Source organism: Pogonomyrmex barbatus, unplaced genomic scaffold (genome assembly GCF_055798465.1).
Source record: "Pogonomyrmex barbatus isolate J1 unplaced genomic scaffold, ASM5579846v1 scaffold3, whole genome shotgun sequence".
In the NCBI taxonomy this organism is placed as follows: domain Eukaryota; kingdom Metazoa; phylum Arthropoda; class Insecta; order Hymenoptera; family Formicidae; genus Pogonomyrmex; species Pogonomyrmex barbatus.
In genome coordinates, this window is record NW_028297127.1 from 9,188,307 (window position 1) to 9,201,787 (window position 13,481).

General features: G+C 43.7%; 2 protein-coding genes across 2 annotated transcripts; one reads left to right on the forward strand and one right to left on the reverse strand.

Annotated features, from left to right (window-relative positions):
* Positions 1-7,046: 7,046 nt before the first annotated feature.
* LOC148936015 (uncharacterized) lies at positions 7,047-7,721 on the forward strand. The gene has a single exon (XM_089080295.1). It carries the CDS (start codon positions 7,090-7,092, stop codon positions 7,489-7,491), a length of 402 nt encoding a protein of 133 aa, XP_088936421.1. The 5' UTR covers positions 7,047-7,089; the 3' UTR covers positions 7,492-7,721.
* A 1,598-nt stretch (positions 7,722-9,319) lies between these two features.
* On the reverse strand, positions 9,320-9,895 carry LOC112552769 (uncharacterized). The gene has a single exon (XM_025218838.2). It carries the CDS (start codon positions 9,893-9,895, stop codon positions 9,320-9,322), a length of 576 nt encoding a protein of 191 aa, XP_025074623.2.
* Between the last annotated feature and the right edge of the window lie 3,586 nt (positions 9,896-13,481).

Sequence of the window (13,481 nt, forward strand, 5' to 3'; positions counted from 1 at the left end):
ATAACGAAGATGATATAAAAAAATTGCGTGGACAGGGCGCGTCGACATGACTTCAGAAGGGGGGGCGCCGCCGCGTCCATCGCCGCTACCGCCGCCACTTCGCCCGCCGCAGCCGCCGCCACCGCCGCGCCCGCCACCGCCGCCGCGCTCGCCGTCGCGTCCGCCACCGCTGCCGCGCCCGTCGCCACCGCCACCCGATGCCATGTTCTTTCTCTATACTTACCATTTATGGGTCTCTCTTCCTTCCTTCAGACTCTTTTCGTATCCGTAATGATTTTTGACTTTTTGAATTACATGTGTTTATATGTGTTGTAAAAAGAAGATTTTTTTACAGAAGAGTATAAAAATATGTTTTAACAATTTGTGTTTTGGATGGCGGGGAAAAAGAATAAAACAATAACATAATTCGTATATCATATTTATTTTATTCATGGTTATCTGACCATCAATTAAATAATTTGAATACATTTTGTAATGCGCAATTAGTATAGTGATATCCGCATCGCATAGTATTATCAGCGTCCAGATTGTTTAGAGAATCTACGTTTTCGTAATCAGCATCCAGAGTCTCAATGTATACGCACTCATCGTTCAGAAGCAAATTCCACAACCATTGTCGTTTTTCATGTCCCTTGACATATATAACAGCATCGTCGTTGTCATCATCTTTCGTTCCGTGCACAGCCTTTGTAATCAAACTCTTAGCTTTACTGTATGAAATCGTTCTGTCGTTCCATCGCAGTCTATGGTGATGACGTGATCACCCAACGTGCGCGAGACTTGTCGGCACTTGCGAGGAAATGCCATGGTATAAGACTTGCGAAAATGTAGTGAGAAAGAACGGTCCGTTTTCTGAGAGCAGCAAACTCCTTTACAACAAACTATCCTCCAACGAGAAGGTCTACGAACGTTGGCACGACCATGACGAGCAATTTTTGAAGACTGTGGTCGATTTCGATGTATCGTAGATTTTATTATCTCTCTCTCTCATGTGCCAGCGATGCTCTTAGGTGATCTTGCGTACAACATTGGTCAACGGATTGTAGTGAACCACGCGATCGTGTATAATGAGACAGTACGCGGTGGTATTCATTAGTATCGTTCTCCTTAGTCTCAAATTCCAATCTCACGTCCACGGTTGCGCTCTTGACCGATTCGTTTTGTCGAGAACAATCGATGATTTACGAATGGACCGTTATGTAGAAAAGACGTGACGGTGAGACTCGGTTCAAGATACTCGTATCCGTAGTAACCCTTGCAGAAACGCGCGTACGTTTCATACAACACGGACCATCTGTTTTTGTCGAAATCAAGATTCATATCGTCGTACGGATAATATTCCGAATTCAGATAGAGTTTCACGTTGGTCAAGTTGCAGTCATCGAATCGGCTCGTGTCCTCAGCCATGACATTTTTGCGATCTGCTTGCAGAGCAAAGATGACATATCATGGCTTCTCAAGCTGAGTAGCGGTTTTGATGGTCCACGAATGCTTGGTTGTAACAGTGGAAACTCGTACAGATCCCACGAGCGAAAAGCCATGCTCAAGTATCGTCCGCTCTCCAAAGTGCGCAGCATCGGTAGTTTTTTTATCTCGCTCAATAACACGTGCGGCATTCGCCATTATATCTTGAATAAGTCGACCACGGGATCCAATGCCGAATTTCCCATCAGGCAATTGTTGTCGTTACGCGATTGTATCAAGATCAACTCGTGACGAGCGTTGATTATCACGCATCTGTAATCCTTGCAAAATCCCAATAGTGCGTAGAGAGATACGCAAAAATTAAAATATCCATCGGCGCTAGTATGCGCATCCCAACCGGCATTCCTCAGAATCACACTTCTGTCGGATGACGTCGTTACATAGTGTTTGAGCGTGCTAGTTACGCACGTTTCTGTTACGATCAATCTCCACACCATCAAGTATCGAATCTCGTATCGAATCTCACCGAACAGGAACGCGACAAAATTATTTCCCAATACCACATCAGATCCTTCGACAACTCTGTTCTTCATTAGTTTTCCCTCGATATATAGAAAGCTTTCGTACGACAATGTGTACAGATCCTGTTGCTATATAGGTATTCTTATCTCATCGCTGTACCCGAACGTCGTATTGGCGAACGGGTTGTACGCATGAGTCTCAATCTTGACGAAGCGATCGTCAAAGATTGGCTCGTCTTCGATGTTTAGGATATCAGTCATTTCACAAGTTGCGCACCGTGAATCCTAAAGCTTGTAAAAATTTAATGTTCGACGCGTTAAGTTTCTTCCTCTTCTTGATGCAGCCGGATGAGCGAATATTGTCAATCAATGTTTTCTTTGTAAAAGATGCGTTATCTCTCTGCGTATGCTTCGCTTCATTCAACACGAGCATCTCAAATGTCACGCTTACGTTATCGCTGTCGCCGTCGTACGTGCAATCTGACGGTGATCTCTTCTCCTCTGAAATCGAGCAATCGTCCATTCTGGTCACCAATGCGTATCGTTAGCTCCGTAATGCTCCGTACGATGACTGGGAGGTAAATGATCTGCATCGGCCGATATCTTATATCCTGGCGGTACGTTCGGCGAAAATTCGTGTATCATGTGCATACTTTTGTCGTTGCTGTATGCGCCCGCGGTCACGTTGCACTCTACACGGATAATGTTTATGTTCATTATGTTGATCGACACGTCTGATTCGTGCTAACTTCGCGGTTGCAGTATACGCCTCGAGAAACCCAGCAGCGATCCAATGTTATGGGACTTGTTAAAGTTTATTCTGTAGACGCATTTAATCTCATACCTCATCGTGTTGTATGTAACTGGCGCGGAACATTATCGAGTATTCTCCAATCTCGTCGCCGCGCGCGGTGTCACCAGCGTTACCCTCGAACGCGTCGCGTCGCGGACGTTTCGGTAAAATCTCACGTTTCAAAAATTCATTTATGGCATGCAGTTCATACGACCCCTCGGGAATCGTAATTTCTGCGTCGTCTTTGCCAAAATAAAATGTATTGTTCGAAGCGTTTATATTCGGTATCGTGTAATAAGTCTCCAAAATTGTTAGACCAAGCTCGTAGTCATCGTCGCTCAAATCTATGGCTGGAAAGTAATTTGCTGCGAGAACGCTGCTCTTCCCGCTCAGCGTAAGCGTCAGCGACATGTTGAAAAAAGCATTCGAGAAATACTGAGACGCTGCGACATTTTGTCGGACTTTATAAATTCACATGCGTTAGCCATTTTGGAGAAGAAACCACAAGCACAGCTGTCCGCAGACGCTCTGATCATATGTCTGATAGGACGTTCGATTGTACTCTATCGTAGCATCGTCTCCGAAATATCATATCAGTTCCTTGAGCGGTCGAAGATTACCGAAACTGTCGAAATATATAACACGATCGTTTCTCTTTGCGTATGCTACCCAATGACTGCCGGGACCCATCATGTCGTCCAGATTTACGATACCGCTCTCTTTTCGACGCGCGCCGCTAATCGGTAATGCGTCACACATAAAAACGCCTCTAAAGTATGGTACGCGCAAACGCTTCGCCAGCTGGTCCAATTGTATGTTGGTGGTTACACCCGTATTTTTATTGTTTCTTTGGCGTTTTTTTTCTTTTTTTCTTTTTTTCGCTATTACGCCTCGTCTTTGTATGGAGCGAAATATAGTCCCCGTCCGTATTTGTACGGAGCGAGATACAGTCCGCGCGTTTCCATCGCGCGACGTCGCAGTTCCTCGAGTTGACGTTGCGCGGCTTTCCTGTCGTTTATCGCTTTCGCCACGCTGGTCGCTCCGCCGATTAAGGACCCGAGAGCGCCCAAAATTGGCAAAATAACATACCACCTCGTTTCGCCGTTGGAAGTATTCGTTTCTTTTTTTTGCCGGCTTTTTTCTTCGCCTTCATACCCATGCCGATCTTGGTCTTGGCTTTCATCGCTGCCCAAACGGCTGCAGCTGCAGCTTTCTCGCTCAGAGCCGAATCTCTCGCGATGACGCGTCCTAAAGCTTTATCAGCGAGTACCTTGTCCGCCGCGTGTCTGTCGGTGAGATCGTTGCTCTGAGAATACGCAATGTCGTTCACGGCACGCCGCGTCCAATGGATTTATGCCCGTTTCACCTCTGCTAATCGCTTTTTCAGTCGAGTACCCGGGCCGCAAAACTGATAGCTGGGGATATGTAATTCGAAAGGAAGCGGGTTTATCCGCTCGATTGAGCAGACCTCCACCACAGCTTTTGTTTAACGTTGCTGCTGACATACGCTACAATTCTTTATCTTCGGTGCAGGACCATCTATATGATCTCGATCCCACGATTGATTATAATGCTCGACGCAGTAACGATAGGTTTGAACCTCCAAATCCGCCTTTATATACTCCGGAAGCTTATCCACACGTGGTCGATATAATTACCGCACACGCGTAACAGTATGACCTTCGGTATATATTGCAACTGCTCAGCGCTCAAATCCCGAATATCGAAGGGATGCGACAGCGCGAGATACATTTTTGCTACTGAGCGATTCGTAGTTTCGCGCGCCTATAAATAGGCGTTCGATCGAAACCTAGATAACGCAGTGCGAACATGAAATTTGTACGGCCGCTGACGATACGCGTCGCGAACTGTGACGAGAGAGCGCGAATGATGGGAGACATCGCGACGGAGCGCAAGCACGGTGAAATATTACCGAGTACTATACGCGCCATCATTTGCGGGCCGTCGAATTGTGGTAAAACCAACGTTCTCATAAGCTTGCTCGAGAGTCCGCACGGTGTACGTTTCGAGAACGTGTATACTCGAAATCACTGCAACAACCGAAATATCGATACTTGGAAAATTTACTAACATCGATAGAAGAAATCGGCTACTTTACGTTCTCCAACAACAGTGACGTCATTCCACCGAGCGAGGCACGTCCCAATTCGATCTTCGTCTTCGACGACGTTGCGTGCGATAAGCAAGATGCTATGAGAGAATACTTTTCGATGGGCCGTCACTCGAACGTCGATTGCTTCTATCTCTGTCAGACGTACGCAAGGATACCTAAATATCTGATACGCGACAATGCGAACCTGCTGATTCTGTTCAAATAGGATGGTACCAACTTGAAACATGTTTACAACGATCACGTGAATACCGACATATCATACGATGAGTTCTGTGCGTTATGCCGCGATTGTTGGCAGTAAGTATGGATTTCTAGTGATAGATAAGGACAGTCCGCTTATCAATGGGCGATACAGAAAGAAATTTAATACGTTCGCGGTACCGTAACGTGGTTAATCGATGTCGATACGTCAAGCAAGCAACATGGATAACACCAAAGATCGCGAGAAAATAGCGAAATAGGTTGCGAAAACGAGCGATTCGCAAAAAATATCGCGCTTTAAAAATTGGTAAAATAGCTGAAGATACAGCGTTGGAGAAACGCTTCAAGCCCATCGTCGAACCTCTAAAACAGATTGTTGAAAAAACCGAGGAATCTCAATCGATTGAAAAAGAAGCAAAGGATCTCGGTATTAAGAAAAAAACAAAAACGTGAAGACAGCGATGACAACAACGATAACGATATTACTACTACTGACAAGAATTCATATTAGACGGATGTTGGTTGAAATTAACGCCGCAGTCTAAAAAACGACGTACAACGAAAGAATTGAAAGCCGCGTCAGATTCACTCATGTTCGAGTCTACACCGATACAACCCGAAGTCGAAAGATCCACCGAAAGAACCATCGCTGTTCCTGCAAAAGGAAGATGTTTTCGAAACAAAAGACGTCAGTAAACCGTCATTCGAAACAATCATCAAACAGACTCTACAAACGCAACAAGGTCGAGAGGCGTTGCGTAATCAGTTGGGACCATTGGGGTAAAAGTACATAAGCCCTCTCCTCGATGATAATAGAAAAAACGATACATTTGATCGCGTATACGATGTTTATTTCGATAAAAACAGTAGCGCGATGCTTGGTGACAAGAAATTTGACATTGACAAAAATGACTTCATAATCATAGATAATGTGAGATACACAATGGTACACCAGGATTGTATACACGAATTGATCTTCAAGAGACTTCCCGATGACGCAGTTTTTACCGAGAATGACAAACAAACGTATAAAAATATATTGTTAACAATGCTCATAGACGTGGTCACAGCGCCCATAATCCTATCAAGGGCAATAGGGGATCCAAGTATATTAACATCATCGCTCCGCTCGTATCTACATATGGAAGTAGCAATAAAAAGGGTGCAGGCGTGAGCAATATACCAATCGCCATGAAATTAAACGACAACAAGATCGATTACGTGCATTGGGACGATCCCAATGAACTGGTAGATCGACTCCGATTGCTCGACGCTTCGCACCAAGCTGGTAACAACGCTCACGACAACGAGATGCTGTCGATCATCGAGGAACTTCGCGAAACCGGCATTATTATAAATTAATCGTGTATCGACGAAACGAGCCAGTCGATTAACTTCAATGAAGGAAAAAAACAATTTTAAATTGTATATCTTATTTACTATTAAACATCGTCCATCGAAACGTGCGATCCGATGGACGTGAAAAAAATGTTAGTTCCGAGAGGTGACTCGTTGAGGAATTGCACGCTCCGGCGAGGAAAAATTTTCCGCGAAGACGTGTCATAATTCGGGGATACAACGATCTGTGGCAGGCTGACATCGTCGAGATGCGTCCGTATTCGAGTTTCAACAGAGGTCATCACTACATACTCACCGTCATCGATGCGTTAAGCAAGTACGCCTGGGCCGTACCGCTCAAGAGCAAGGTCGGAAGCGAGACGGCTAACGCTATCGCTAAGATAATTCGAGAGAGCGGAAGATGCCCGAAAAATTTGCAAACGGAGAATATGAGAAAGGAATTTTACAATGCCGATGTGCAAAAACTCTTGAAAAAACACAACGTTAATCATTATTCCACGTATACAGTGTTGAAGACATCGATCGTCGAGCGATTCAATCGCACGCTTAAGAACGACATGTGGAAGACGTTTACGCTCAACGGCATTTACAAGTGGGTCGACGCGCTACCGCGTCTCGTGTCAGATTACAACGCGCGCAAGTATCGCACTATCGGCATGCGACCCGTTGACGTAACTCCCGCGATCGCCAAAAGACTCTTGGATACGGTATACAGCGTGATAAAGATCGCAGGTCCAGCAAAATTCAAAGTAGGCGAATCGGTACGCGTGAGAAAGTACAAGACAGTTTTTGAAAAAGGTTACACGCCAAATTGGACCACCGAGGTGTTTAAAATCGTTAAAGTGCAACATACTAATCCCATACCTTATCTGCTCGAGGACTATCGCGGAAAATCGGTCGTGGGCGCGTTCTACGAACACGAATTACATTGCGCGACTCATCCGGACGTGTATCTCGTGAAGAAAGTACTACGCAGGAAAGGAGACAAGGTTTACGTCAAGTGGCTGGGATTCGATAGATCGTACAACTCATGGAGAAGCAAAAGCAGTGTGATATAATTCATTTTTCTTATTTTTATAATGTATTAAAAAAATAAATATACACTGTATACATGTATACAAAGAGTTTTTATTATTTTTTTCTTCCATTACATTTTTTTTAAACTATACATGTATACAACTTACGAGAACACATGTAAAACTACATGTATTATAAACAATATATGTATTAAGCCGAGTATACATTAGATAAATCGAAGAGAGAATTAAAGCTAATTCCTCAGCAAGCAAGATCTTGATTGCTATTACAAATTTTATATATAAAATAGATTTGAACAGCTAAATTTTATTGTAAAACTACATATAAAAACTACAAAAGAATACATACATCTACACTACATATATAACAGTATCGTATAAAACTACAAGAATACATACGTTCATACATACGTACATAGATATGATACATAGATACGTACATACATACGTACATACATACGATATGATACATAGATACGTACATACATACGTACATACATACGTGCATATATGCATACATATAAACTACATATACAAATATATAAAATATATGTACATTGCATATACATGTATTAGGTGTACAAAAAAGTTCTGAGTTTTTTTTTGTAAAATTCAATCTTTATTCAAAAACAAACAAAAAAATATTAATCAGCGAAATATTCCCCATTTGCATCAACGACTTTTTGCCATATTTCGGGTAAGTTGTGAATTCCTTGACGATAGAAGCTCACCGGCTTCGAAGCGATAAAGTCATCAATGCATTTTCGTATCTCTTCAAATCTCACGAAATGTGTATCAGCCAAATGATGCTGCAGCGACCGGAATAGGTAGTAATCGGAAGGCGCCATGGCGTCTGCGCTATACGCCGCGTGCGGAAGAAGTTCCCAGCCTAACGCAAAGGTATGGTCCTGAGTCGCTTTCGCAACATGTGGTCGAGCATTGTCATGAAGCAAGATCACTTTACGTCCTTGGCCAGTAAATGGCCTCTTTTCTTCTAATGCATCGCTCAAATTGGTCAATTGTTGTTGGTAGCGGTCTGCCGTGATTGTTTCACCCGGTTGTAACAACTCATAATACAACACACCTTTCCAATCCCACCAGATACAGAGCAAAACCTTCTTGGCGTGGATATTGGGCTTTGGCGTCGATGTCAAAGGTTCACCAGGGTCAACCCATGATTTTCTACGTTTAGGGTTATCATAAAGAATCCACTTTTCATCGCCTGTAATAATTTTGTGCAGAAAATCTTTTTTCCGGAACTTTGAAGGCAAAGTGAGTGCAGTGTCACGCCGACGATTTTTGTTGTCTTCGGACAATTCATGCGGAACTCATTTGCCTTCCTTCTGAACCTTTCCCATCGTATGTAAACGTACGGAAATGATTTGCTGCGTAACGCCAAGCTGTTCTGCAAGCTCCTTTTCAGTTTGCGCAGAGTTTATATCCAGCAGTGCTTGCAATTCGTCCGTTTCAATCTTTTGAGGGCGTCCAGCACACGGTTCATCTTCAAGACTGAATCTCCTTGGCGAAATTTTTGATACCATCTTTTATATGTAATATGACTTATAGCGTTCTCTCCATATGCAGCACAAATCATTGCAGTAGCTTCAGCAGCATTTTTCTTCAGATGAAACGCGAAGTGGATGGAAAATCGAATGCTCTTTTGTTGCCATCGTGAACACTATTGATTTTTGAGATTATGTGCATCAAACGCACCAAATCGTATGGCATTTTAGAAGGCCAAATGTCAACGCTTTAAAATCGCAAAAGGGCGGGAAGATATATAAAATTTAAATTGTTATTTCGGTTGTATGAAATCTATAGCTCAGAATTTTTTTGTACACCTAATATATTACAATGGAATCCGCCAATGTCCCCACGGTAACGTCTCCGTCGAATCCGATACGATGTATCGTTTGTCATCGTATGGACTCAGAGCGATTTTTGACTCGGACACCGTATATACTTGATGTAGCTTGGATCTTATACGTGACTGGCGACGAGTCATTTCGATCTCTTCATTCAAGCACCGCGTGTAATCGTCGAACGTTATTGTTTGCGCTACGACGTTATTTTTTACACCTTTCGCCTTTTTAATGTCTTTTCTGCTGTCCACCCTCAACGCGTACATCTTCGCTCTGAGTCCGACGAATTCTGTCATTATCGCACCGTTATTCTCATCCTTCATTAGACCGAGTACTTTTTTATTCACGAGAGGTATCCTGTACGCGTTGCCCGGCGGATAATCGCTCGTATCGAATCTAGCGATATCGCGTTTCATCGTCTCGTACACATCGTCGCACTCGATGTGATATACGAGACTGTCTGTATCGGTGTACATTACTTTACATTTTTTGCGATACAGCGGTGACATGTATTCGTGGTGAAATTCGTACAAGCAGATTTTCAATATGTCGAGTAGACACATACCCACGTAAATCGACTTGTTGAATTTCACCTCGAGTTTACGCAGTTCGACGGCGATTAAGTTTTCCGCAAAAACGCTGCGGCTGTGGAAATTTAGTTTCGCGATCATTGCTTCCGCACCATACCGTCCGTCCATTTGGTCAAAAGTTTATCGTCGACGTGATTGCGCACATTTTCCATTGTTTTATCGAATACCGCGTTGTTCATCAATTTGTACAAATTTTTCTCAGAATCATTTTTCGCGCACGTTCTAAAGTGTGTATTGAGTTCGATGTAATCGCGGAGCCAGGCGAATTGAGCAAATTGTAGTACGCGATGTATCTTTGCGATACGAAGACCATGGCGCGTACATTGCTGCAGGTTGCGATAATGGATAACATACCACTTCTTATCGTATAACGTCGCGAGAAGTTTATTCTGCCGCGTGCCGGGTGGTTTATCGCGTCGGACAGAAAGATAGTCAGTGTATCGATCGTGCAAATGATGCGGATATTCGAGATCAACCTCGAGAATATAACCCGTGGGCGAATCCGGAGCGATCGCGCTCGCGTCAAAGTTCTCAACGTCTTCAACCCATCGAAATTTGGCATAGGGCAGCAGTTGACACATCGCCCATCCGTATAAATTGTTCACGTCGTAGTACATCAAATACGACGGTTTCGACGGGTCGTACGAACGCATGTACTTGTTATTGGCCTGCGCATATCTGCTGGAACATTGACTGAGATCGCCGCGTATACCGCGCTCGATAAACATAACAATATCGATGTCGGTGAGCAACTCAAATTTTACACGTGTATGTTTCAGCATGGCGTTCCATGTGAAACCTGGCAATGTGTAGTAATGAGCGAGATCGAGTCTATAACTCGCGACGCAACTTTCGCAGAAATTTTCAAAAACGTCGGCCAACAAGACATTGGTCTTGAGATATATTTCGTCGAGCGTTCGGATGGAGAACCGCTGCCAGACGTTCGCGGCGTGCGCATAATCGTTCTCCGACATCGTATCACCGGTCAACGAACTATAGAATGATTCGCGCGGTGGTAGGCGCGTGTCCTGCAACTTGTCCGCGTGATCCACGTATACGGGAAGACATCTTTGCGCGTCAACAAGTCAAAATCTTCGTTTGATACCGTGGAAAATTCGAAACGTAAAATTTTCAATTTCTCTCTATTTAAAAAAGATGTCAATTTATCGAGACTGGTACTCAAAAATTTGTACGAATCGATGAATCGTAATTGTACACAATTTTGCGAATCTGATCTATCTTTGACATGTTTAGTGAATGAAATGTATTTTTCCTTTGTTATCGGCAGCACGTCGATCCTGCCTTCGAATGCCGTAGCTATTTCCGTGATGATAGAGTGCGCGTCATAACCGGATTGTGAAATACTATGGGAATGCAATATGAACCTTTATAATTTAGATTACAATTTGAGTGCGCGGGACCATGGTAACGACCGGTAAGATGGCAATGATCGCGTACCCGCGTGTCGTCCGACGCAAATGGTTTTTCACAAATATGACAACGCGTCGCGCTACGATATGCCTCCCACTGCTCTCTCGACAACGTTTCCATGGGGACATTCGCGGATAACAGAATTTTTACTTGATGCGCCAAATCTTCGAGTTGCTGAACGAACCACGCAACGCAGTCTTCGCCGCGACGAAATCGATATACCGATAACGCGTCGTCGTACGAGCATCGCACGCAGTATCCGATGCTAAATACCTCGTGTTGCTGATAAGTGTACGATGCATCTTCCTTCTCTGCCGGTTCCATTCGCTGTAGTACGCACTCCAAGTCCGCGTAATCGATGAATGGAAATCGTTCCTTATTCGTGTGGTTCTTGAATTCGAGCCACTTGTCGTCCTCACTCGGCAGTCGGATGGCGCAATTGTTCATCTTTTCGCAGTATGTGACTGCAATTTTTCAGACGAACTGAAATAATGTAGGCATCTGCAAACGGAAAATATGATTTTTTAATAAACAATTTTATAAGAGAAATAATAAAATTTGTTAAAATATATACCGGTCGCAAAAGTATTTTTTGCATTTCTTCTTGTTTATTTGCGAGCTCACAAGACGGGACAGATCTTTGATGTACACGAAGTGCTCCGCTGTCGTCGCGCGGATCCTGTACAATAGATTTGCATGCTTCTCCAACTTCCTGTCAGATGTCAGATGTATCGGAAGAATCTTTTTTCCTCCCTCGAAACCGTAAATGTTGATTGAGATGTCATTGATTCGTTCAAACTTCTTTATTTGATCTAACGTCATCGGAAACATAATGTCTTGCAAATTTAACACTGTCGTATAATATGGGTACGACAATTCCCGATTTATATTCCTTTCAGCCGGATGCAGAGCGACCACCGACCATGCGAAACACGCATTGTCCTTGGATCGTACATTGATTACCGCTCGCTTTAATATAATTTCCCGCGGTAATTCGATGTAGCATCCCGCGTGCATTGGATTATATTTGTTCACGTTTACAGTCAAATTTAGAATTCGCGACAACGCCCATCCACTGTCGCGTTCTTGGAATTCTTCGAGCGACGCCAACGTGAGTTCGATAACGTACTGCTTGTATCACTCGTCCAAATTTAACACTCGAAAGAATTCACTATTTTTAATGTTTATACTTTTATTCGCGCGTTTATCGCCCATTTATCACAAACTCGTTAAATGCAGTGTTCACTTTCACACTATCGTGTCTTTGTACAATGTCTCGCACTCCCTCGAGCACTACACCATCAATGTCTTCTAAAAATTGTCGCGGCTCGATATAGTCCACATTGATCACCTGTCAATATATGGCTTTCAAATGCCGTATCAATCTCGCACCAAACGAGAGATCCAGTGTCTCTACTCGCGTACTCATCACCAACGTGCACGAAACGTTTTTCTAATTGTACTTTTGCACCCGCGAGTCGCGCGATCCTCGCCACCGCAGTTGTCTATTTGCAACGGTCGAGGACGTTTAACACGGCTAAGTTCCTCGAGTTGTTCGATGCACTCCTCACATCGTTGCAACCACGCGAAACACTCCATCAAGGTAGCGACTTGACTGCACTGCTCCAGCAGCTCGCGTTTCACTCGCTCTAGGTGTTCCATATTGCGAAATCTTGATTCTTTTAAATTGTTGTACTGTCTCATCAAAACAATTTTACATTTTTTTACTTTCTTTTTTTCTTTTCTCTATAGCTGCTTTAATTCGAAGCCAATATATAAAGCGTTGTATTTTCGACATGTCCGGAGATTGATGGGAATAGAACAACCATATATGATTATCCTCGCTTCTTGGAATTATCTCTGCTAAGTAGTGATACTAGGCCGGTTCTAACCCAGGAGCTCCGAGCGGGGTGCGGGTGTGCGGGGTAACTCGGGGACGCGGGGGTAAAGGAGAGGGGGTAACTGGCACGGGAAGGGGGAATGCTTTGTCGATGATCCTTTGGAATGTACTTTTAAGGGGGAGGGGAGGGGATCTTTTTTTGTCTAGGAAGAGCTGCTAGAAAAGATATTTTTTTTGTAGAAATTGATATAGGAAAAAAAAAGGAAAAAAAAGCGCCGATATTCCGGC

Excerpts from the sequence above, each read along its gene's own strand:
- LOC148936015 (XM_089080295.1), top strand. The coding sequence starts at position 7,090 with ATGCGACCCGTTGACGTAACTCCCGCGATCGCCAAAAGACTCTTGGAT.
- LOC112552769 (XM_025218838.2), bottom strand. The coding sequence starts at position 9,895 with ATGTGTCTACTCGACATATTGAAAATCTGCTTGTACGAATTTCACCAC.